General features: G+C 44.1%; 1 protein-coding gene across 4 annotated transcripts in view; it reads right to left on the bottom strand.

Annotated features, from left to right (window-relative positions):
* ESPN (espin) overlaps positions 1-24777 on the bottom strand; it is an 888237-nt gene that overhangs the window by 92259 nt on the left and 771201 nt on the right. For 2 of the 4 annotated variants that reach the window (XM_085608891.1, XM_085608892.1), the window contains one exon: positions 1099-3102. The exons of the other annotated variants lie outside the window; for them this stretch is intronic. In XM_085608891.1, the coding sequence (XP_085465017.1) occupies positions 1297-3102 (1806 nt within the window). In that variant the 3' untranslated portion in view covers positions 1099-1296. Of the gene's footprint in view, positions 1-1098; positions 3103-24777 lie in introns of those variants that run through there. 4 annotated transcript variants of the gene reach the window in all.

The raw sequence follows: 24777 nt of genomic DNA, 5'->3' as shown, positions 1-24777 counted from the left end.
AAATCTAAGTTCAGTTTGTAAAAAGTAAATGCTCAAAGAAAATGAATTTGCCTAATATTAATGTGACTTTCAGGACATGGAGCATAGCACAAAGTGTTACATTTATTCAAGTCCAACTAGAGAAAACACTACCCACATTCCTAGATACAAGATCAAAACCTCCTACATATAAAGTCCAAAGTGAATGGGCACTCAGAATGACTGATTTATAAAGATAAATAACATTTCACAAAAAGTAGGTGGTATAGTTTGATCTTATTTCTGCCTTCTCTCTGGCAAGTCTTATAATGCCACACAGAACATACTGGTGAAAGCGCTTCTGAAGATAGGCTTCTGGTGGTTTAGTTATATGAAATGTAGATAGGTTATGTCACCCTATCCTGCTAGTGTGAACCTCGATACAGCAATTGCACACAATACAGTTTTTCACCAAGAGATTTTGTGAGTGATCGCCACACCTAAAAATGTATAGACACAACAAATCCTAAATCTTGTCAGAACATTAGGGATGATATTAGAAACCATGTGGTGAGGCTACAAGTCAGTTCCTTGTAAGAAGGTGGAGCACAGACCTGACAATTTATTTAGGATTTAAAAGAATAATATGTAAACTACATTGCCACTTGTGGTGAGTATCTCCACTGGCTGCTTTGCACCTCAGCTGCATATACCAGTTTTTCACCAACATGTTAAGGGCCACATATGGGCATGTAAGAAAGATAATGCATACTTCCCAAACAATTCAGTGGAAAGTTAATGCACTTTATCTTAGTACTTGTTATCAATCCAAATACATTTGTACTAAATGAAGCTTTCAATGCTCAGAATAGTGACAGGATGTTTCTCATATTCTTCCGTTTTTTCTTAACCCCTTTAAGTGATGCTATGCTACCTCGAGTCTGAATGTTTCTTTTTAACATACTTTACAATTTCAAGGTGATGATACCTCACTGCAAGAACATTCACTGTTTCATTAAGCTGCATTGTGACCAAACAATGTGAGTCACCAAGCCTCTTTGCCCAACGGGACACCTATAATATTTACTCTGCATCTTGAAACATCATCCTGTAACCACCATTTGACATTCATCTTTGGTGTTCATTATGCAACATGTTCATTCTATGTTTTTTCTTCAGATGTGCATCTCCCTTAAGGAGATTGCTGTAGACGTTGCTCCATGCAAATGTGGCATGGTGATATGACATGATGCAACACTTCCTGATGTTTTACTCAGAAAACATGGTGTTAATTTATTCCACCAAACCTTCTTGTGTGCGCAAATATAATTAAAAATTTCAAATATCAAAAAGTTCAGCTTCTTTTTCTTTCCAAAATGAGAAACTGCGATCTATATATCTGCAAATATCATCATTACTAAACTCTCCAAGTTCTGATATGAGCTGTATTGAGTCTTTCCTGCTTTTTGTTAGTGGCATCAGTTCCCCTGCAATTGGCTCATTTGTTTCTATATTGCTCCCCAAGCTGGCAGAAGAGTCCTGGTGATTTAATTTGGGTTTAGAGGTCTCCTCTTGCTGTACTGGTTCAACTGGGGTTTTTTGTTCAACCCCTAGGCTTTCTCCAAAGAACTGTTGCTTGAGATCTTCAAACCCATCAGCCCAGTCTCGTTTTCCAGCTTCAACTTCCTGCATCACCGCTTTGTAAAAGTTACGAATAAGTTCCCAGCTGTGGCTACCCAGTCTGTCAAACATTTCATAGCACAAAATATGCCGAAATTTTCTTTCTTCCCGTGACATGTTCATTTCTAAAAGCTGAAAGTAGCCGAGCATAAAAAGATCAAGCGACAATGTTTCATACTCAACTGGAGCACCATTTATATGTGGAAGAAAGTGCTCTGGCCAGTATATCATGTTTGCTCTGCTTAAACGTCGGATTTGTCGTGTTGGGACCTGACTGATTATACTCCTCCAATGACCAAGCAATTTTCCAACGACTTGTCTTTGCTTCATAAAGTAAAGAAGCCTGTCGTCGTCGCTTGGTGCCTTCTCAATATCTGCTGCCACTTCCTGGCCATCAAAAACCTTTTGTTCATCTCCAAAATCAGGACTTAACGTGTTAGCTGAGAATTTGGATTTTGGAAGATTCTGTTTATCATGATCTGTAAATGTCCATTTTTTCCAGTGGTCAAGAAAAAGAAACACAATTCTCTCTTTCCGCATGTCGATGTAATCTTGAACACAGCTAAGCTCTGTCTGTACTGGAAGGCTTCTGGTCAAATGATTTTGACCAAGTAATGGGTCACCACATCGATCTAAACCCCCACGCTGGCTACTTGCATCATTATCCATAGGGAAAATATACCCTTCTCCCTGAAAATTCATTGTATCATAGGGTAAAGTTCTTGGAGATTCTATTAGGCTTGACTCTGCATCTTCACTGAGTATGTTATACTGATCATTACTTGTGATGTAGTCCTCTTCTAAGATGGGTTCCCTTCCATAGTTGTATGCAACGGTTCCAACTGGCAGGGAGCGTTTTCGTTTGTAAACTCTGCTGGATGCTGAATCAGACATTTGGGGCTGTGCATGGACTTCATAATTGGCTTTCAGATTTTTCACTGACACGCCACATTGTTTGATTTCTTTTTCAACTTCTTCTCTGGTTGAGCTAAATGATTGAGACCTTCCTATGTTAGTAGACCCTTCTTTTGTTGGAGAGCTTGGTACATTAGGCCCCACATTGTCTTTTTGTTCAGCTGTTTTTGGAGTCATCATGTCTCCTAAATCAACTTCTTTCCCTCCAAGTGTAGCCAAAAGAATTGCCATACTTTTTAGAAGAGTAGAAATTTTGCTGCACCACACAGGAAGGTCTTCTCCTCTACCTTGCATCTGTTTTGGATTGACAGTGAAATGCTCATGTGCCAGAGCTGCAGAAACAGGCAAAAGCTGCTGAAGTTCACGTTCCAATTGTTCCAGCTCGGTCTCTACCTTCTGGACTTTGTGCATCACTTGTAGGTTCTCGATTTGCTTCTCGATGCGGATTATGTCTCCCTCAGTCATCAGTTCCCCAAAGGGTCCCAAAATTGCATTGTGTGCATATGAATATCTCCAGCCTTCATGTTGGTAGTAACTACCAGTCTCGAACTAAGGCAGGAAAAAAACAGAGGGGAAAACATGTCCCTCAGGATGCTGGTCCAAATTTCCTTGTGTTGCACACTTTTTATTTTTACATGAATTTAGTGGTGTAATGATAGTGGCAAATATTTACTCCTTAGCATGAGATGCGCAAGTATCCGATGTGTGCATATCTGATTGGATAATCCATATCAAATTGCTTAACAGATTTACAATACATACCTTGCTTTGAGGAAGTTATCTTCTGCTGCCGCCTAAATCTTGCTTACAGTGCATGCACACAATTCAGCATGATTGTGGTATTTCTATGTTTTAACATGTCAGTTCAAATTGTTACTGAGATGATTAAAACCGAATGAACAGATTACTCATTACACCACTAAATGAACATGTAAACATTTAAACTTGCAGTATCTCTTCTGATAACTTTGAATATGACTTATAAAATTAGTGATTTTATAAATGCTTCAATATCTCAAATAGCAGATCTTGTTGAAATATCGAAATCCATAGAATAGGTGGATCAAATATATACCTCTTCAAGTTGCTACTATAAACCCAGCTCTGGTATCCAATGAGATTGGGCACCCTTTCATAGTTTTGTAGATTCGAAGGCACTAAATACTGCAGTTTAAATGCACGTTAAATTAGTAAAGTTGATGTTTTTCAGTACCAAGTAATCACACCATGCACAAATCAAAAACACTGAAAATCCATGCAATATTTTATCATTTAAGATAGTGTCTAAATTAACCGCAAAACCATGCAAATGACTACTGATTTCATTGGCTATTTACTTCTCCATTTTAGGAGAGATTATTTGAAAATATTTGGCCTATGTCGATCACTGTGAAATATTCCATATTCTATGGTGCGAATCCACTCAACCTACCACTTGTCCCTCATTAAGTGTGTTACAATAAGACCAGACCTTCGTTTTTATGGTCTAGCTTGACAGCTCAGTTGTTGTCAAACAATGATGTGTGCATCACTATAGGGGAGGTTTGGGTCCACCCACATGATGGGAGCCAGGAGTATATGTTTTGATTGGGCAGACAGATTTTATGCTTCAATAAAGAAAGGTGCTTGCCTTTCATGCAGCTGTGATCATTTTATTTATCTAGCTGCCTAGGCTTGAACCTTTAGAGCACACGTTTGACATTGGAATGCTATTAAAGTGTCTATATAACAAGATTATTGATGTAGTTTTTCTCTGGTAACAGCAAAGATAGGAGAAGGGCAGTCATTAACCTACATGAAGTTTTAGTCCTGGCTCGACAGTGCACTTTTAAACCTACTCCACAATTATTCTACAGTTCTTTGCTTCCAAACAAATCCATACTTATTTCCATGCTACTTAATGTTAATGCTTTAGATTACCATACAACATCCCTTTAAAGCCAGACCTATTGGCATGGCCAATGCTTGTTTCATTTTTGCCATTGTACGCTTTACACCTGTTATAAGCAGGCCGAATTCATCTGGGAGATTTCCTAGGAATGAAGCAAAGGCATGGGGAAATCTGTCCACAAGCAACCATTTCTCGGTTAATTCTCATTTGAATTACTGAAACTTACAATACTGCAGGGATTTCGTGCCAGGGAAGAACCAAACCTAGGATCTTTAGACTATTGGCTATGCACGCGTGATTTGCGTTACAGGGTAAATAATAAAAGGGAAAAACCTATAGTATAGCAATTTTGAGCTACTAAAACCCGATTTAGACAACTTGGTTCAATGTTTGATTGAATAAATCATTGAGCACAGAAAGTTCTCATTAAAGAGAGGGGTGATGGCAATTCCGGCCGCACAGTGCTCAGGCTCATGGTTGAATAATTCACTACCATGATAGAACAAGTTAGGAGTAACAGAGAGAAATTTAGTGTGAGTGAAAGTAAAAGCTGTGAAAGAAGCTAGGGCATTGAAGTAAGGAGTCTTCAAAAAATGTCAGACGTGGTGGTGCCTGATCAATTGTCAGCAATTTTCTTTCACTATTCTAGTCACAGTAATTGACTTATCTAATGGGTTATGTGATTTCCCGACATGCTGGTGGCTAAAAAAAGTCTGATAAGTTTAGGTACTGGGAGCTACACACCATCCGCCTACTAAAGCATTATGTTCATACACATATACCTTGTATCAAGTCATTGACACTAACAGCTGCCACTCGTGTGACCATTTTCTGTTGATCCTATTCAAAGGCCTCTGTGAAGACAGAGACTGCAACTCACCCTGTCTCAAAATAAATAAATTGAACTCTTTGGAAACCTAATACTCTTTAGTGTCGGCCATGAATTGATCATAAACACAAAAGATAATGAGGGTACAGATGTACAAAACCGTTTTGCAATAGCAAACTCAGTGCTTCATGCAATCATAGTGTTTGAGAATGCAAAATGCCTTTTTACAATTTACAAAAATCCTATTACAGTTTACAAATTCTTTTTGACTCATCAAAGATCTTTTGATATATTTTACGGATTGCAAATAGAAGGTGCATGATAGGGTCTCCCCCCTCCTATTTTTGATTTGGAAAGGAATGCAGCAATGGTTTGTGAATGCAATTGCAGTCACAAACCATTCTTCACTTAATGACTCCCTAATTGGGCTAGAAGCTGATTAATGAAGGGGAAGGTGTCCTCTTAGATCACCTATTCCATTGTACATCATTTTGGGGGCCTCAAGTGCAGACCAGGTCAGAAACCAGACAACCACTGCCTGCTGCTCCCGTTGTGATTCCGAATAGGATTTTTTTTTAAGCAGTACCTACTCCTTTAATGGACATGAGTATGAGGGGAGAAGATGTGGCCCAACGGCTAGAGCAGTCGACCTCGGAGCTGGGAAGCTGGGTTCGAGTCTCGGCAGGGACGATCAACATCCTGTGATTCTGGGCAAATCACTTAATCTCCCTGTGCCTAACAAAAATGAATGTGTCCATCTGTAATGCAACTGGTGCTCACGTAAAGCGTTGATACCTTCGGGTCGAGTTTGCGCTAAATAAAACCCCAGAAAATGAGTGTCTTTTGAAAACATATGTTTCCTGTTAAGGTACGGCAGGGACAGAGATCTGCTGTGTCTTTGTCCTCAATCTCTGCATTGGCAGCCAATCACAGAGGGTCCCAAATTGCAACTTGCCTAATTAATATCCATTAGGCAGATCATTTTGCGACTGCCAGTAAATGGCCAATTTTCAATCTAATCTCTTACTACATAGGTTGCATCACAAATTGCATTCCGTTCGCAAGTCAGATCTGGTTTCTGAGTCGAAATAATACATTTGTCCCTTCATAATTAAATATTCCAGTGATCAAATGCTAATAATATCACTGATTAACTACCATATTGTAACATTGCCCTTGAAATAAATGTCAATTCGAGGAAACAGCAGCTAGCCAAGGATATTGAATATATTTAGAAAATGCAATCTTTGAGACATTTCTGTCACATCGGTTAGACTTACTCGTTTATTCCTTCATTGAGAGATTTTATGGCATGTTTTAAACTTGCCCGCAGTCCCTCCTCTGGGGATGGTATTGCTTGGGTATCTGTTCAAAGGTAAGGAATCTGCGGCTAGATCTTTTTATCAGATGAACATGTTAGTTACCTTCGATAACGCCTTATCTGAAGGCTGCTTTTTAGCCAGAGCATAGCAAATTTTGATGCAGAGGATGAGATAATCCTCTTCTGTGCTGCACAACCATTCTTCATTCCAACGTACTCCACTGAGAGTTGGTTGTCCACCCGGAACTCTTCAGTGCGGTCAAGGTAGAATGACAACGCTGTTTTTAGCTCCAGATAGTAGAGTCACTCCTCTTCTTTAGAGGGGTGCGGAGGAGCATAAAAGTGGGCAAGGTGACAGACCGCCCCACATGGAATGGTGTTACCACTTTCGGGAGGAAAGTGCCCTAGTGTGAAGCATCAATTTGTCAGGGAATATTCTTAGGTAAGTAGGTTTAGATGACAAAGCCTGCAATTCGGTCACCCTCCTGGCACAAGTGATTGCCACTAAAAAGGCTGTTTTGATGATAAGCAGCCAGAGGGGGCAGTTGTGCAGAGGTTTGAATGGAGCACACATTATGTAGGATCTGGAAGGTGAGAACCAAAGTAAGGTCCTACTGAGGCACAATGCATGGGCAAGGTGGGAACATACATACAAGGTCTTTTAGGAATCTATTAACAATGGGAGATTTAAATAATGAGGGTTGGTCTGGCAGCCTCAGGAAGGCAGACAGGGCCCAAAGGTACCCTTTGAGAGTGCCCAGTGCAACGCCCTGCTGGGCAAGCATCAAAATAAAAAAATAAAAACTTGAGAGAGGGAAGCATAAAGAGGATCAATAGACCATTCTGTACAATATTTTACAAATTTGTTCCAGTGACAGTCGTACACGGTCTTGGCGGAGGGCTGCCAAAATGACATTTCAAACTTCAGGAGGAAGGTCAAATGCTATCAACTGCTGCCGCTCAATCTCCACGCAAGAAGGTGTAGAGTTGGTAGGCTGGGGTGAAGGACCCTTCCCTGCTGCTGTGACAGAAGATCCTCCCAAAAAGGCAGCCTGATTGGAGGATCGATGCTCAATTGGAGAAGCTCAGGATACCAGACTCTCCGTGCTCAGTCCAGAGTCACAAGAATGACTTGGGCCTAGTTGCTCCTGATCTTCTTGAGCACTCTAGACAGGAGTGGTATGGACGGAAAGGCTTAAAGGAGGCCTGAGCTCCCTCGAGACAAAATGCGTCTCTGAGTGAGAGCCGCCTTGGAAACTCAGGGCGCCAAACTGCTGATATTGCAAGTTCTCGGCAGAGGCGAACAGATCTCAGATCTAACCAAAGCACACCCCACTGTTGAAAGAAACCTTGTGCCACCTGCAGATGGAGACACCATTTGTGATCCACTAGGCATTCATGGCTAAGTTTGTCTGCCCTGGTGTTCAGAGAACCTGCCAGGTGACAAACCACCAGAGATATGCCCTGCTGTTCCTGCCATGTCCAGAGATGCAGTGCCTCTTGACAAAGGGTCTATGACCCCACCCCGTCCTGTCCAGTACCACATGGCAATGGTTTTGTCTATGAACACTTGAACCAGCTTTCCTTTGATTGAAGGAAGAAAGACTTTCAATGCCAAGCTAATCACTCAGAGCTCCAGCAAGTTGATGTGGAGTCTAGATTTCCCCAAAGACTAGACTCTTCTGATCTCCACCTCTCCCAGATAGCAGCCCCATCCCAGAAGTGATGCATCTGTCAATGCTGTGTGGTCTGGTTAGGGAAGGGAGAGGGGTCTGCCTCTGACCCAATTATGGTTGGTCAACCACCACTGCAGGTCCTGTGCAATTCCCTCCGAGATCTGGACCATGTCTGAGAGATTACCCTAGTGCAGCGATCACTGGAACTTGAAGTCCCACTGCAGAGCCCTCATACGCTATCTGGCACGTATCAGAAGCAGGATGCAGGAGGCCATGAGGCCCAGCAGCCTCAGAGTCATACTCACCGAAGTCCATGATTGAAGCTGAAATATCAGTATCATATCCTGAATATCCTGGACTCGTCGCTCGGGAAGATAGGACCGAAACTGCATTGTGTACAGAACAGCTCTGATGAAAGGGAGCGTCTGAGAGGGAATAAGGTGTGGCTTCAGGACATTGATAGTGAACCACAGCGAATGTGTGAGGTTTGTCATAGACTGGAGGTGTGAGACAACAGTCTGGGGCGAGCCTGTCTCCAACAGCCAGTCGTCAAGATAGGGGAAGACTGGCACCCCTGATCTGTGCAGATGAGTTGTGACCACTGCCATCCCCTTGGTGAACACCTGAGGGGTGCTGGTAAGGCCAAAGGGGAGCACGGCGAACTGAAAGTGCTCATGGCCTACCCTAAACCGCAGGTAGCGCTGATGAGCCGGAAGGACGGGAAAGTGAAAATAGGCATCCTGCAAGTCCAACGCTGCTCTCCAGTCTCCTGGGTCCAGGGCAGACAAGACCTGGGCTAGAGTGAGCATCTTGAACATTTTTGAAGAAGTAATGGAGGGCTCACATATCTAGGTTAGGATGAAGACCCTTGTCCTTTTTCAGGACCAGAAAGTAGCAGGAATAACAAGTGCAGTCTACTTCTGGTGCTGGAACAATCTGAATGGCTTCCTTGGCCAAGAGCGTCATGACTTCCTCCTGCAGCAAAGTCAAGTGATCCTCAGTCAGCCGGTCGTCAGTTGGAAGCATGGAGGGAGAAGTAGTCTCAAAGGGGAGGGGTAGCCAGTTTGGCCTATCTGGAGAACCCACCTGTCTAAAGTGATGTTCTGGCAGTGGTGGAGGTGATGGCTGACCCTGCCACCAACTGGCCACTCATGATCTGGAAGGGCCGGACTAGGAAGGTTTGGAGGCTACGGTTCCAGGGAGAGTGGGGGTCTGACCTGGCCTCTTGCCTGTCCAATCCAAGGGGTCAGAACGAGCCATACCCACAGCCGAGCAGAGGCTACTGAACTTGCTCTGTCTTGTGGCTGGGGTATGGCTGGCATGGCTGAAAGCCCCGTCCATAGCCATCAAAGGGGCAAAAGACAGACGGGGGACGTGTGGACACTGAGTGGCCCAAGAACTTGGCAGTAGCCTGTGAGTCCTTAAAGTGCTCCAGCGCCATGTCTGCCTTGTCTCCGAAGCGACGGGTGCCATCAAAGGGCATGTCCATGAGAGACGAGTGGACATCCTCTGAAAATCCAGAAGTCTAGCACCAGGTGTGGCGTTGAACAGTCACCATCGATAAAATCGCTCTGCCCAGTGAGTTGGTTGTGTCGAGATCACAATGAATGGCGATCTTTAATGCATCTCTCATGTCTGACACTGCTTCAGAGAGGATGGCCTGGGCAGCACTCGTGCACTCTTTTCCCACAGAGAGTGGGAGTGAAGGCCCAATAGGCATGTGGTGTTCACCGACTGCAATGCAAGGCTGGCGGAAAAAAAACATTTCATACTCCAACTGTCCAGCCTCTTGTATTCCTTGTCTAGGGTTGCGGAAGGGAATTTGTAGTGGGAGGTAGAGGCTTGGACCACCAAGCTCTAGGGGGTAGGGTGGTTTGGGAGGAAATTTGGGTCACCCGGAGCAGGGCAATGACGGCGGGTGATTGTCCTATTCACAGGATCCCGTGGTAGAAAGAGTTATGAGGAAGAGGCACCTTGCTGCAGGACCTCTATCAAGATATTTGTCTTACTACCACGCAAGGGAGCTGAACGTCCAGGACGTCAGCTGACCTTTGCGCCACATAGCATATGATGCTCCCGCCCCTGTAGGCATAGTAGAGGGAGAAAGCAGGCCAGAATCTGGAGAGGCATCCAGTCCACTGGCGTCACTCAATTCCTCGTACCAGTCCATGTCTTGAGAAAGCTAGTCTTGTAAAGGGTCCAGCAACCCCTCCTAATAGTCCTGCATTCCTAGTCCTTCAGAATAAGGCTGAGGTACCGACCTAGGACCTAAGGGTTCTGTTGGCGCCGGTATCAGCATCTGAAGGTGCTGATCTGGCTCTGGGTCGTCAGAGAAGAGAATGGGGCTGGCACCCCTGGGGTGCTGGCGGCTTTGGGAGCCTTGGTGTCGGTGCTGGCGCCGGGGAAGGTCACAATGACACAACCGGTGTTGTTCTGGATCCATCGCCGGATCCATAGTGGGTCATCGGTGCCAAAGCCGCTGATGCAGAACCCAATGGAGCCCCCTTCTGAGTCTCCAAGGCCTGAAGGAGTGCCGGTAGGGTCAGGCCCCCAAATATGAGACACATAGTGTCATAAAATTCTTTGAGCTGGGCGAGGGTTGCTCTGGTTGCTGGTAAGGTGGGGAAGTGCAGAGTCCACCGAGGCGCAGGTTTAGAGGAACCTGGCCTAGAACTCAGAGCGTCTTCCATGGTTTCGGCAGAAGGACGTAGAGAAGTCGAAGCACGTTTTGACTTCTTATGTTTTTTGTGCTTTTTACCTGACCAATTTGGCATAGCCAGTTACATAAAAGTATAATAGCCAGTTACATAAAAGTTTAATAGCCAGTTACATAAAAGTATCTTTGGCCATTAGGAAAAGCTATGAATTAGAACATATTGAGGTGTCCCAGTGATATTGTTTTAATTGAAGAGCTGCATGACCTTGGTCTTTTAGGATTTCTTTCTTAAAGGAAAGTCCAGTCGGTTAATTTATACTGTGATAATGTTTTTTGTTAATTCGAATTGGTGTTAGGAAGCGCTCCCAGATGCTGAATTGTAGGAAGTGTGTTCGATTGAATGCTATGGCTTTGAATTTCGGTAAATTATGGAGGTGTACTTAGTTGATTTTAAGCCTACTAGAAATGCACTTAACGCCATGTATTTACAAGATTTATGGATTTCTTATGTGATGTTTTTAATGTATTGAATGATTTTTATTTGCATTCTTTTATGGCTGCTTAAGCCGAATAAAGATTTATCGACGACCGATTTGGCAACTTCGAGTTGGAGGTCGAATACTTAGTGTAGAAGGTAGGATTCTTCTGCATGGTTACCTCCACTTTTTTGCCTGGTGCTCAGCTGTTTTTGACTAGTTTGCCTGAGATCCTGTAAATAGGACCCCATTCTCCCTGCTTTCTCCCTTAAACTGTTATGACAAGTACTTAGGTACCTCACATATTGGATACTTGTAAGTCCCTAGTATATGGTACTAAGGTACCCAGGGCATAGGTACCCCAGAGGTCCCCCATGGGCTGCTGCATGCACTATGCCACCAGTGGGAGACCATGCAAAATGGAATTACAGGCCTGCCATTGCAGCCTGTGTAAGATGGTGCTAGCATCTCTTACTAAAGCTATAGGTTTACTATATCTAGGGTCACTGCACTTAAAACCTATAAGTCACCCCTATAGCAGGCATTTACAATCCTGAAGGCAGGGTGCTTGGTTCTAAGTGAGAGGGTCCCCCTGCATGAGCAGGACACCCCTTCGGCCTATGGAGTCCATTCTCCCGGGTTGTCAGTGAAGCAGCCATATACCATATACAGGGGCACAGCGAAACTGCGAGATGGCCATCTCGAAACTGCCTGCAACAAATCCTATCATGTTTGGTATCAAACATGTTGGAATCATACCTCCCACACCGTAAATAGTGTGAGAAGTATGATTCCATGCACTGTAAAGCTCCTCCAGAAGGCCCTCAGGGCTCCCGGTACCAGTCTTCTAGACCCAGACAGCACAAAATGGTTCTGCAGACCAGAGACACGATTCTGCCCTCCTGCTGCTGAGCCAAGCTGGAGCAGGGGAAGGCATAACAATAGGCATCCTGTCACATGGAGGTGTGACCACCTCCCAGACAGGATTCACTGTATTGGGGCAGGGTGGGTGCGCTTGCCAGCTCCACTCAGTCTGCATGAGGGGAACATTTGGTGTCCCCATGCACAGACCAATTCAAACCAGTCCTGGAGCCATTGGCTCCTGCTCTGGCACAAAACTGGACAAAGGACATGGGAGCAACCTGCCCAGTGTCCAGACGCTCGCCTGGGAGGGTCCCCTGAATCATCCCAACCCTTTCCCTAGGGTACTTGTGGGCTTACCTGGGTGTAGGTCCCTAGATTCGTCTTGGGATAAGATTTAGATCAGACACCACTTCTTCTTCTACCGTTTGGGCACTATGGACTTCACTGGACTTCATTTGGGCTCGACTTTGTCTCTCTTCCAATCTGCTGCATCGTCTGTGCCTGTGCACCATACAGGAACCTTCCAAGGTCTCTGGGCATCAAAAACACCTAGAAGAATCTCCCTTGGAGAGAAGGAGTCACTCCCCTGCATTTGCAGGCACCGTAACTAAGTCGACCGGTCAGCTGATTCTGTAACAGAGGTGGTAGTTTTCCACAGCTCATGAGGCCTGCCCTGCCCTCTCACCAAGTTTGAGGCCAGTATCCCTCGTTGGGGCTGCAATAACCAAACCCTTATACACCGCATCAGCTTGCAGTTACAAACGCCTGTTGGCTTCCTTCCAAGAAGATCTTCGGGCTCCAAGTAGCCCCAATCTCGAGCACTTCCAGTGACCAGAATCTTGGGCCACATCACATCGTGTGCATCGTGGCCTGCATCTTTTGGTGAGCTGCTTGAGGTCCTCTCGTGACTCCAGTGCCTCCGGCCCATGGGTCCATTTGAGGGTCACCTTTGATTCTCTTGTGCTCCCCTGATTGCTCGGGGCCTTCCCTGACTACCCAGCTTGTGGTGAGTCCCCTTGATCATGCCGGTCCCGACGCTGCTCCTTCTTCAGCTCCTGTGTTGGTTGCATTTGCAAGGCTTGTTGGTGCTCCCGCCGGACACCGACCCCTCAGCACTCGACATCCTTCATGGGACGGCTCATGCTCGGTTCCTGGTCCTCCTAAGTGGCGCGTGGTCCTCACAGCTGCAGAGTCAAGGTCCTCGTCAACTCTCCTGCAACACCGGACAAAGGAGGGCATTTGTCTTCCAAGTCTCCTGGTTACTCCTGAGTGACATAGACTCTGTTACCTCTGCTTGCAGGTACCGCTCAACTAAAATCCACCTTCATTCACCCGGACACTTTCTCCTTCTTCAGCAGCGGCACTTTACTGAAGTCCTCCATTGGGTCCGACGGCAGTTTCTGACACCAGTTCACACGTATGCACCCGTATGCTTCTCTGGTGTAGATAACATGGGTAATAGGGTACCCACAGGTGGGGTGGCTCTCCATCCTTCTTTCTTTCCCAGGGTTTCTTCAGGGTCCACTGAGAATGGTCCTTAATCTTTAAAAATCTAACTGCGACTTACACGTAGACTTGTACGGAGCACGTAGTCGTGTTTCTACACTGGACACGCTCTCCGTGGGGTTCCTAGTCACTCACCTTGGGTAGTTCCTTGGGTCTCCAGCACTACTACACCCTCTCGACATTGTCTGGACCCATGTTGTGGTTCTTATACCACTTTCTTAGTATATGGTTTGGCCCCCCTGGGGTCCAATGTGTAGTACGCGCTATTTAGTGTGTTTCTTTGCAAAGTATTGTGTGCATTGTGCATATCTCCGGTCAGGATATATTTGTATGTTTTAGAGAATATTATACAATAAATACATATTTTTATAAATACCTTGCGTGGTTCTTTTTCACTTAGTCTATTCTATAAGACTGAATTCTGATAAAACAAGCTGCTTTAGACTCCTTCTGGACTAAGCTTGAAGGCTGCTCACCACAGCTACCACTTGGAGAGCTTTCTAAGGCTGTCTAAAACCTCTTAAATCACCATAAGAGTTGTCTGGACTGGTGCAAGGTGCCCAATTACATAAGTGGACATCATATACCAGGCCAGCTTCTCACACTTAGGACTTACAGAGCGGTGCCCGGACCTTCCTCTTGACTGGGACCATGAACGGGAGCTCCGAGGAGAACGACTCGGTGCTGAGCACCAGACCGCATGCAGCTCTAGGACCAGCTCCCTCAAAGCTTTCGGAGCCATGGCCCGGCAGTCGGAGCACGACTTCGAGTCATGGCCATGCTCCAGGGACCAGAGACAAACCAGGTGTGGGTAAATCACCGACATGGTGCTGTGACAGGAATCGCATGGCCTGAAACCAGATGTCTTCTTGGACATTTTAGGCAAAACCTACACACCAAAAAAGAGGTTAACAAAATGTTGAAAAAACCCTGTCAAAAAGTGACATAGGGTAGCTCTCTTCACAGATCTTCACTGGCTGGAGCGGAAAGGAAAGAACTGATGTCAGCGCACTGAGGTTGTGCCTAAATAGGTGACGCAGACGTCACAATAGTGCAGATGATGCCGATGAGGTCACCTGGAACCTACCAACGCAACCTACCAGCGCACAGGGGTATTGCAAGAAGAAAAATCATCTGGATCCAGTCTGACACCTGGGAAATGCAAAGGTTAGGAATCTGCAGCTAGTTGTCTCTATTGGATAGTGATATTTAAGTACTGGGAAAGAGTTATAAATGAGAGTGCAATATGTAAAATGGTAAGCAGTGCAAATACAATTGCATGATGAAGGTAGACAATAAAAAGGTCAATACAAGTGGCGATAAGAGCAAAACAAAGCAGCTAACATCTCCTCATCTGAATGAAGCGTCTGTGAAAACAGAAAGTTTTATTTCATTATTTTCAAAATGTTATGAAAATGACCAATCATCTGCCACCTAAACAGGAATTACTGACCAATAATCAATGCAAAACAGCAAGGAAGAGGAGCCCCAAACCGTGGCTCAAAAGCCTCAGGGAATAGACATGGAATCTACATTCATACACAATAAAACAAAAGATTGTGTATTGCATTAAAAGTGGGTAACAGAATAAAATTTAAAACATTGGAATCTTAATTTGCGCTTGAGCTCCGCCGTTAACTACGGGAAATGAAAAATTGGCGCCAGTCTGCACATAATTGGCCGGAAATGGGTCTCACAGTTCTGAGAATCAAAATTTAAAACAGTGTCTCCATGAGTTAGCCCTCACTGTCACATACTGACTCCAGATAACCTGTATCTTCTCCTTCTTGAAAAGGTTTTTTATTTTTACTGAACAGTGCATTATAAATGTGTGGTGTTTTCCACAGATATTCAATTAACAAACCACAAATTCTATACAGGTACAGAAGAAATACCCTCAGAGTTCTCAACAGATTGTTGCTGCATAAAATAGTTTCTTGAGTTGCACCTCCTTTTACACTTTTCTATGAGCCCTTCCACCTCCCCAGTATAAAAGCCTCAGGGCCAGATATATTTATACTTGTTTGCAAACCAGGTTGTGCAAATTGCACACTGACTGGTTTTAGAATAGGGATGCAAATTGTGATGTGACTGATAGTTTCATCTCAAAATGCCCTTTGGAAGGGTATGGCAAAACATCATGCCTACTGAATATTATTTAGGAAAGCTGGTATCTGTGTCCCCCTGTAATAGTCTATGAACACAGAGTTGGTGGCCACACGTTTCAGCAGACCTCCATTCTTGAGATCGCATTTGCAGCAGTATATATATATATATATATATATTTATATTTATTTATTTATTTAAAGCAAGCCATATTGCTTATGGCACAGGTGCTACTTTAAAAAAAAAGTTTCTCATTGATGAATCGATTGTGAGAGCATGCAGTGTCTATTTCACCCGACACAAGCCTGTCCAACATGAATCCCAAAGTGTTCCATAGAAACAGCTTCCTCTTTACAAATCAGATATCGCCCCAGCTCTAGTGTTAGTGTCGGACCAATGGTTTATGACCACAACTCCGGACACAAAGGACAATACACCCTGTTGCAGTGGTCAAAGTGGGCATGCTCAGAGGTGCACGCAGGGCATAAGTTGTGGGTACACACGGGTAGACTGTGTCTACCCACTTTTTTCACAGGGTGGACGCCATCTATCCTGCCAAGAGGTTGGGCCCCACAGAAATATGCTAAACTTGTCCCAGTGTAAATCTTAGACACTGGGAAACAGCACCTGCACAGTGTCTGCTTTCATTTGAAGCAGCAAAGAAAGGCAGCGAGGGGGGCTCATCAGATTCCAGCTGGGTCCACAACAAAGGCCAAAGTAAAGGGGCCATCAGGCCTCATTTTGTTGAAGTATCCTGGCTGGGAGCTATCGGGAGCCTCACACCTAAATGCAATGGCGGGGAAACAAAGGCACACAGCTAGAGTGCCATGCTTTTGACTTTGTTCAGTCCCCGTATATCAGCTAGATATGCACTCTTAGAATGTCAGGTGTGATGGTCTGTCCCAGTATTTACATAAATAACAATTTAAATAGCAATGTCAGGTGTGTTGTTCTGTCCCACAATTTACATAAATAACAATTTAAAAACCAGTGTTTAGTTGTATTTCTTTTATAATGCTATAGTGCTACTCATCCCATTGCAGGGTGTCAGAGCCCATTACAATAAATCATAAGTGTGTAAATCAATGTGCAGGGTGTGTACATAAGACAGTGAGGGTTACAAGGTGAAAAGGATCTTGGCGTTAAAAGCAGTAACCCACTTATCAGTTACATAAAATAAAATCTGCCATCTGTGTGTTACATCAAGTGCTTTGCAAGAGACATTTTAACACTCTATGCTACTTTGATTCACAACCGGAACTAACCAAGCACAAACCTCTTCAGCAAATAGTTATTTTACCATAATTATTATTATTATTATTCCTTGAGATTTACTGGCCACACAAAGATCTCTGCGGCAGGTGCCTAAACCCCATAAGATATTTAAAAATGTAGGCTGTACAACCAATTAAGCAGAGCAGATTTACTGACAAGTTTCTTCTTCTTGCAATTTCTTTGTGGCAGGGATGTGGGTAAGTTGAGGCCCTGAATTTGCGTTGGGGTCGCATCACTTTTTTGGCCACAACCCTGATGCAAAATCTAATTTGTTAAACATCGTAATGTGCTTTAATGTACTCATGATAGACCTTGTAAACATATGAGTGAAGCCTTAAGAACGGATGTCACTTATTGTGAGGTCATGGGTTGCGATGCCACTTCCTGTGATGCCACGCACTGTGATATCATGCACTGTGATGTCATGCGACATGGTGCCACTTCTTATTTTAGGACTTGTGATCTGGGTGCACGCATTTAAAAGGCAATGGCGGCTCCTCCGCTAAGGCAGAGGAATGTCGCCTCACTGCTATTTAAGCAGTGCAAAAAATAAAAATAAAATGATAATAACAGGACGTTATTATTATTTTATATTTGTATGCGGGAGTCGGGCGGGCTGGACTCTGTTACACCAGAGCAGGGGAGAAGTGGTTGGCACTCCTCTGAGGGCATATGACGGTTTGGCCGGCCCTCTAGCTAGGGGAATGTAGATGGAGCGGAGGTCATTAATAGAAGTGCAAGTGAGAGAGCGGGAGGACACTATACTGAAGAGGGGATTTTAACTTTGTCTATAAAACGATCTTGAGCACATCTATCAATAAATAGCGTGGCATGTTGCGCAGTGCCGCTGAAAGAGAGGTGTGTGGCCAAATGGATAGTGTTGGATGTTGAGTCTCTGATGCAGTGATCTAGTGATATGCAGGTCACTGGTCAGTAAGACAGTCCAATGCTCCTGCTGCAGAGGGAGAGTGAAAGGTGAAGAGTTTGTGAGTGTGTGTGCATAACCTCGGGGTTAGTTTTACTTTATATTACAAATTTAATATGCGTTAATCAAACTTCAAGGAGCAGCAGAGGCCCTTACAGAAAACGATTGTCACAGATTTCCTTAGGTACTTCTTTGGGTGGCAATAAAAGGTATGAAATCTCCTTCAAATGTGGTTGATGAAGAGAATTGGATTTTTTAATTTTCCTGATGTAGAATAGTGAAAAAAGACCCTGGCTTTAACCATGGTTTTGGTAATAGTTGGTAAAAGTTTTGGTAGCTTCTGTAGCACCCGTGGTGAACTAAATAACCTGTAGGCATAGAAGAACAGGTATATTTTAAGGAGATCCTAGGAGTATGGAGGTGACTGTCAAATGTTTTTGTTGTAGGGTAGATTCGAACAAGACTGAGCCAAAATAAGACCATGTCCGTCTGCAATTGTAATTGAAGATGGAATATGGGTTTGCTAACTTGGTGAAATACATAGCGCTTTTGCCTTAGGGCAAAAATAAAGCAATATGGTTTTGCCCTTTGTTTAACTCATGTAATAAGAAATGAAGTAATCCTATTGTAAACAAGTGGGCTATTAGAAGGTGGCGGTATCTACCCTTAGCTAGTAATAACACCATAATCACTAATTCGTCCAGTCAAGTCTCAGTAAATGAATCATTGCTAAACCTTTGGTAGCTTGGCAATTGAGCTTTCCAGCTTAACTTAGGAGACAAGCATGTGTAAAGCATTTAATACCACCAAAACAGCAAATAAGTAAATGAAAAAACACAATAAAAATCCAACACTAATTTATAAAAATAGGAAATATGTTTAGCTTTTAGAAGACACCAGTTTGCATCTGTTCTGAAGAGGCTGCTAGCTGCTTCTTGGTTCGTTTAGGGAGATAGGTGGCCTCTAGTACTGGTCAAATGTTTGGAGGATCTGGGTTGCCACTTGGGGGCTAGAACTCAATCTCCCACAATGCACTGGCGCAGTCCAGGGCAAGTCAAGTTAAAACTGATCAGCTGGTCAGCTGGCGTGTCCTCTCTTTGGCTTTGCAGGTGGCTTCTTCAGCTCTTTTGTACCTGTTGCTTGTCAGCAAGTCCACTCCTTTACTTTTGGAGTCAAGCACAGTCCTCTCTTTGTGCGGAGCCTTGTGAGTGCGGAAGGTACAGTCTTTCAGAGTGCAATCCTCTCTTTTGTGCAGTCCAGGGGTCCAGCAGGGCAGTCCTTCTTCTCTTCTTCTTTTACAGGCAGTGATCCGGTGAGCTCTTCAGAGCTGCCTTATTTAGTCTTCATTTCTGGGCTTGAGCAAGGTAAGCACACTAACCAAAAGGAAATAAGCTAAGTGACCACACCACCTTTACACCCTATTGAATGTCCTTCTGGGCCATGGGTTAAAATAGGTATTGACATTATGGGACCTTATGAGATTCTTCCTCTGGGAATGAAATACATTTTAGTAGTAATTGTTAGACCTGTCAGCCCTTTGGGTGGTCCCTCCTCATCATTATTTATTTTGTCCCACTTTTGCCTCAAACCCTGTTAGTATTTTTTTCCTTTTTGGGAACCACCAGACTTTTTAGTATTGATGCAGATTCAGGGAGCCATTTTATCTACCCCTGGAACTTCTGTCTGAGGGCCTGAAACACAAAATGGTGGCCACCCATTGTCACCTGTGACATCACTGGAACCTACCAGCACCTTCCAGAACATTCCAGAACCCTGTGACAGTGTGAGGCAGGTTTAGAATGTTGGGAAGGCATCTCCAGGTTGGCAGTTGGAGTTGGCAGTTGGCACCTGACTGGTGAAGAGAGAGGAGCACAGAACTGAAGGAGGAAGGAGTGAGGCAACAGGGGTGGAAACTTGTGCCTGGAGTGGGGTCCAGAAACCCACCCTTGATACTAGTCCCTGCTGACTGAGCCCAGCCTGGAGCCCTGTGTGGGAGAAAGCAAGAAAAACCATCTTAAGGACCTGGACAGCCGGAACAGGCCTTAAAAGTAAAGAACAGCAAGTTCCTGACCTGGTTACTGGTAACTTCCTGAAGTCCGACGTCGAGAAGCCCGAAGACCTGGAGCCCGAGGTGGAGAAGCGGCGCTGACTGGAAAGCAGACGTCGTACCCGGAGCCGCCAGAGGTCGGGAGAGGGCGCCGACGGAGGTCGTGGAGACACCAGAGGTCGAGGAGGAAGTCACCTGAGGTCACGTGTGTGGCGTCGACGTGGGAGTGAAGTCCGCCCTCCGGAGCCGCCGGAGACCAAGGTGAAGCGTGCCGGAGGTCGGGAGTGGAGATCGCACTCCGGAGTCGCCGGAACCTGAAGAGAATCGTGCTGGAGGTCGGGAGTGGAGGTCGCACTCCGGAGTCGCCGGAACCTGAGGAAAGGAGCACCGGAGGTCGGGAGTGGAGATCGCACTCCGGAGCCAGCGGAAGTCGACATCGAGCCAAGGCCGCCCGACGTCATCGAACCGGAGCCGCCCGAAGTCGACATCGAGCAAAGACCGCCCGACGTCATCGAACCGAGGCCGCCGACATCGAACCGGAACCGCCTCCCGGCGTCGACAAGAACTGTCATTGAGCCGAGGCCGCCGACATCGAGCCGGAACCGCCTCACGGCGTCGACACGACTCCAGCGGCGTCGGAACTTCATAAAAAGGGCAGTAAGTGGAATAGAGGGCGCCTAAGGCCCTGTGAAGCCCTAAGAGACCATCCTAGAAGCTAGAGAGGTGCTGGAACCAGTTTGATAGTGCCAGGGGCGAGCTGAGACTAATACAGAGGGGTTGTGTAGTGTGGGAGAGCCAGATCTCTAGATTCCCCCTTGATCTACCTCAGTTTAGGCCTCAGCCTTGTCCAAGCCAGGTAGTACACCCCGCAGGTCATCCAAAACTCTACAAGCTGGGATTGGGCCAAATCATCCCATAGTACCTCAGGAATGTGAACTGATTTTCAAGTGTCACTGTTGGCTTTTATTATTTATTGAGAGCACTGTATTTATTGTATTCATCCTATTTATTGCCTCACAGTATTTATTGTTTTACAGTATTTATTGTCGCACAGTATTTATTGACTCGCAGTATTTATTGCCTCATAATATTTAATTGCCTTTTATGTAATGCACTTATATTTATGCCTTGATTATTTATGATCTACCTTATTTATTGAATCGTTGAAGTATTATTTATTTGACTTACCCTTCCACAGGAAAAGCCTTGTGTACTGTGATTGTATTATTATTTATTTAATCAGCAACTAAGAGAAAAGAAGATAAAGAGATATATTTTCAGTATAATTTTTAAGGTGTAGTGTCGTTTTTGGAACGGATGCACGCATGGTTATTGTGTGGGTATGACGTATGCTTAGCACGGTGCCTGATCCCTGACCATTCGAGCCAAGCTACCACAGTGTATGTCTGGGAGAACACCACCACCCTTCCGGTGTGGGAGTGTTTTTCTAACAGTAATGGACTATGCATCTAAGTGGCCGGAAATCAAGGTAGTCAGGGAGGCTAATTCTTCATGCCTTGTCAAGTTTCTCAAGGATATATTCTTGAGGGAAGGGTTTCCACAATTCCTAGTTTCTGACAATGGGACACAATTTCTGAGTGAAGAATTTGAATCTTTTTTAACGCTATGTGGCATTAAACATCTCAAAAGCTCACTTTATCATCCACAAACCAATGGTCTCGTTGAGAGAATGAATAGGGTTGTAGGTGAGTGTGTCAAGTGGGCAGTTAATGGGAGACATGATGTATATAAAGCTCTCGAGAGTATGTTGTGGTTCTATAGAACTACACCACATTCTTCTACAAAGGTTTCTCCTTTTGAGATATTAAGAGGTAGAAAAGCTAATACAAGTTACCGTCCAGGATGGATGGGTAAATGGGTGGAATCGTTGTGTGATGTTGATGTTCTGATGGAAAAAGTCAATTCTGATATTGCACAAGGAAAAGAGAAAACATGGTTTGACAAAAAGAAAAGTGTAAAATTTGTTGCTCTTTCTGTGGGTGACTTTGTACGTATTAAGAGTCCTGTGCACACCAAGAAGGGGTATTCTAAGTTTGGAGATCCTGTCGAGGTCATTCGTATTTACAATAATGCTGCCCAGGTTGAAGGGGGTTGTTGGTGGAATTTGTCTAGACTAATTAAAACAAGATCTTGCTCTATTTCTAAAGATTCAAGTTCGTCAAGCAAAGTACACACCACTTCCAAGCCTTTTGCTGGACAACGTAGAAAGAGTTCAAGAGTCCGTGCTATTCCTCATAGGTTTCGTGATTAAGAATTTATGTAAGTTTTATTCATTGTATAATATGTTTTGTTTTGTATTAATTTTAGTTACTCAGGAGGAAAGGAGGTATGTTATATGCTGTAGTCAATGTTAAGTAAGCCTGAGTCATCACCTGCTCCCAGTTGAGTGTGTGTGATGTCATAGTTGGAATGTTATAATTCAACTTCAGGAAACTGACTGATGGTGAAGATGGTTGGCAGTTCAAGAGCTGTGTAGTCATCTACTTCAATAAATTCACTTTATTACAACCTGCTCCTGAGTGAATTACTACATCCTTCTACTATGATCACTTTGTGTAAAGTGTGGCAAATCTGTAGCCCACAATGCAACATTATACCGAAATCGAAATGGAGTACATCTCTCCTTGGAAAGTGTGTCTGTGTAACCCAAATAAGAGGTGTGGCTAATCACTCTCCCCTCCCAGCCCCCTCTAATCAAATTAGGATGGTTTCCATTCAGCTAGAAATCAAGGAAGTGAGGGTGAGCCCCTTGACATCTGTTTTCTGCAGAGGCTCCTGCCTTCGAAGTACAGCTTAATTGTCTAGCCTCACTCCTCTCCCTACTTCTCCAGGAAGGAGATCTGCTCTCATCAAATGGCTGTATTGATGAAGCCCAGGCCTCTTCACACCCACTCAAGGAGCAGGTTGGCTCAAGCTGTCAAAGGCTGACTAATCAGAAGAGGCTGCTACAGGGCTGCTTTAGGTAACTTCTAAAGCGACTTTCCGGTAACACTTATATTAATTCTGACATTGACAAGTTGTTGGGCTTTATGCAACTATTAAATTGATATTTTGAAAGATATGACTAGCTATCTCCAATCCAAAGTTATAGTTAATAACGCTCTTCCCATGTTAGCCTATGGGGCTGGCAGCACTACAATATGGAAAAAGAACTTTGGCTGTTTTCCCCCACCATGGCATATAAAACATATTTTTGTATTATGCCTGGCTTTATAACTATGCTACCAACCATTGGGCCACCAACGCCAAACTATAGAGGTGACATGAGTAATAAAAAGGCAGTATGGGACTTTGGAAGTGCTTTTAATTCCAAAGTCGAATTTGGACACAATTTTGTTTTAAAACCAACCTGGAAGGCAGACCTAGCTTTAAAATGACCTCAGAAACCACAGCAGTGCACACTTAAGCGCATTAGGCCCAATGGGGTCTCTAAACCTACATGCCCTACCATATACTAGGGACCTCCAGGTAGGTTGTCCTCTCCAATAAAAAATGTACCAATCAGCACATACCTTTAGAGGATTGAGCACGGGCCATTGGCCTGGTTAGCAGAGCCCAGTAACCACGAGCATCAGTCCAAAAATGGAGGGGGTGATCAGGGCAAAAAGGATGACTTTCCTACACCGATAAATGACCCACAGATATAACAATTGCGTACACTTAAAAATCAGTGCAAAGTGAGTTTACCCTCTAATGTCATGCCCATGTAGCAAAAGTTATTGAACCTGTTTTTGCTCCTCCAAAATGTGAATGCATTCAGTACATAGGAAATGCTTTAGGATGTATGGGAGAGTGAGGTCATGGTTTATGTTTAGTTGTGTCTTATGGCTTTGTAACATTTCTGTTCACAAACTTAGGCTGAGCTGCAGAGCTTTTGAAATGTTGCCAAAGTGAAATGGGGTGTAACACATCATTCAGTCATAAATGCTTGCTTACGGGTATTTGGCTTTGAGACCCAATTTTTATTTATAAAGTATTAAGGTTCATGGATACTGTGCCGTACACAGTCTCGTGAGATGGTGCTCCTACTAAATTGCTAAAAATCTGACAATGTCATGATCAAAGTGTTCTCCTGGACAGTCGGTGAGGACAAAGAAAGTCTGGCTTGCAGCAATAGATTTAGGTCACACATACATACATACATACATACATACATACATACATACATAGGGCCCGATTAACAAAAGTAAACTGAGACAAAAGTCTAACTTTACGACTTGTGGTATTCAAAAAGGGCATTTACTACTCGCAAATGCCCTTTGTAAAATACAAAAGTTGATCTTTACGACTTTCGGTATTCACAAAGTGCATTTACGAGTAGTAAATGCACTTTGTGAATACTGAAAGTCGTAAAGTTAGGCTTTCGTCTTATTTTACCTTTGGACCCCTAGTTTTTAATCTTTCCAAATTTCCCTGAGTTTGCCTGACATCAATTCAACAGTAAAACATAAAAAAGTGATTCTGCCACATTTTTGGGATCTGGAATTATGCTATATAATTGATTGTTCAGACTGCATTCACTAGGAAAATCCACACATGATTATTATAGCCTCACTCCCGACATTTAGGACAACATTTCCTTTGTTAGCGTTGCAAGATTTATGTTTGGCAATTTGAAAAATGCAAGGAAA

This window comes from Triturus cristatus, chromosome 1_2, assembly GCF_964204655.1.
Source record: "Triturus cristatus chromosome 1_2, aTriCri1.1, whole genome shotgun sequence".
In the NCBI taxonomy this organism is placed as follows: Eukaryota; Metazoa; Chordata; class Amphibia; order Caudata; family Salamandridae; genus Triturus; species Triturus cristatus.
The sequence above is the reverse complement of the archived record's forward strand: the minus strand, read 5'-3'. Positions and strand labels throughout refer to the sequence as shown.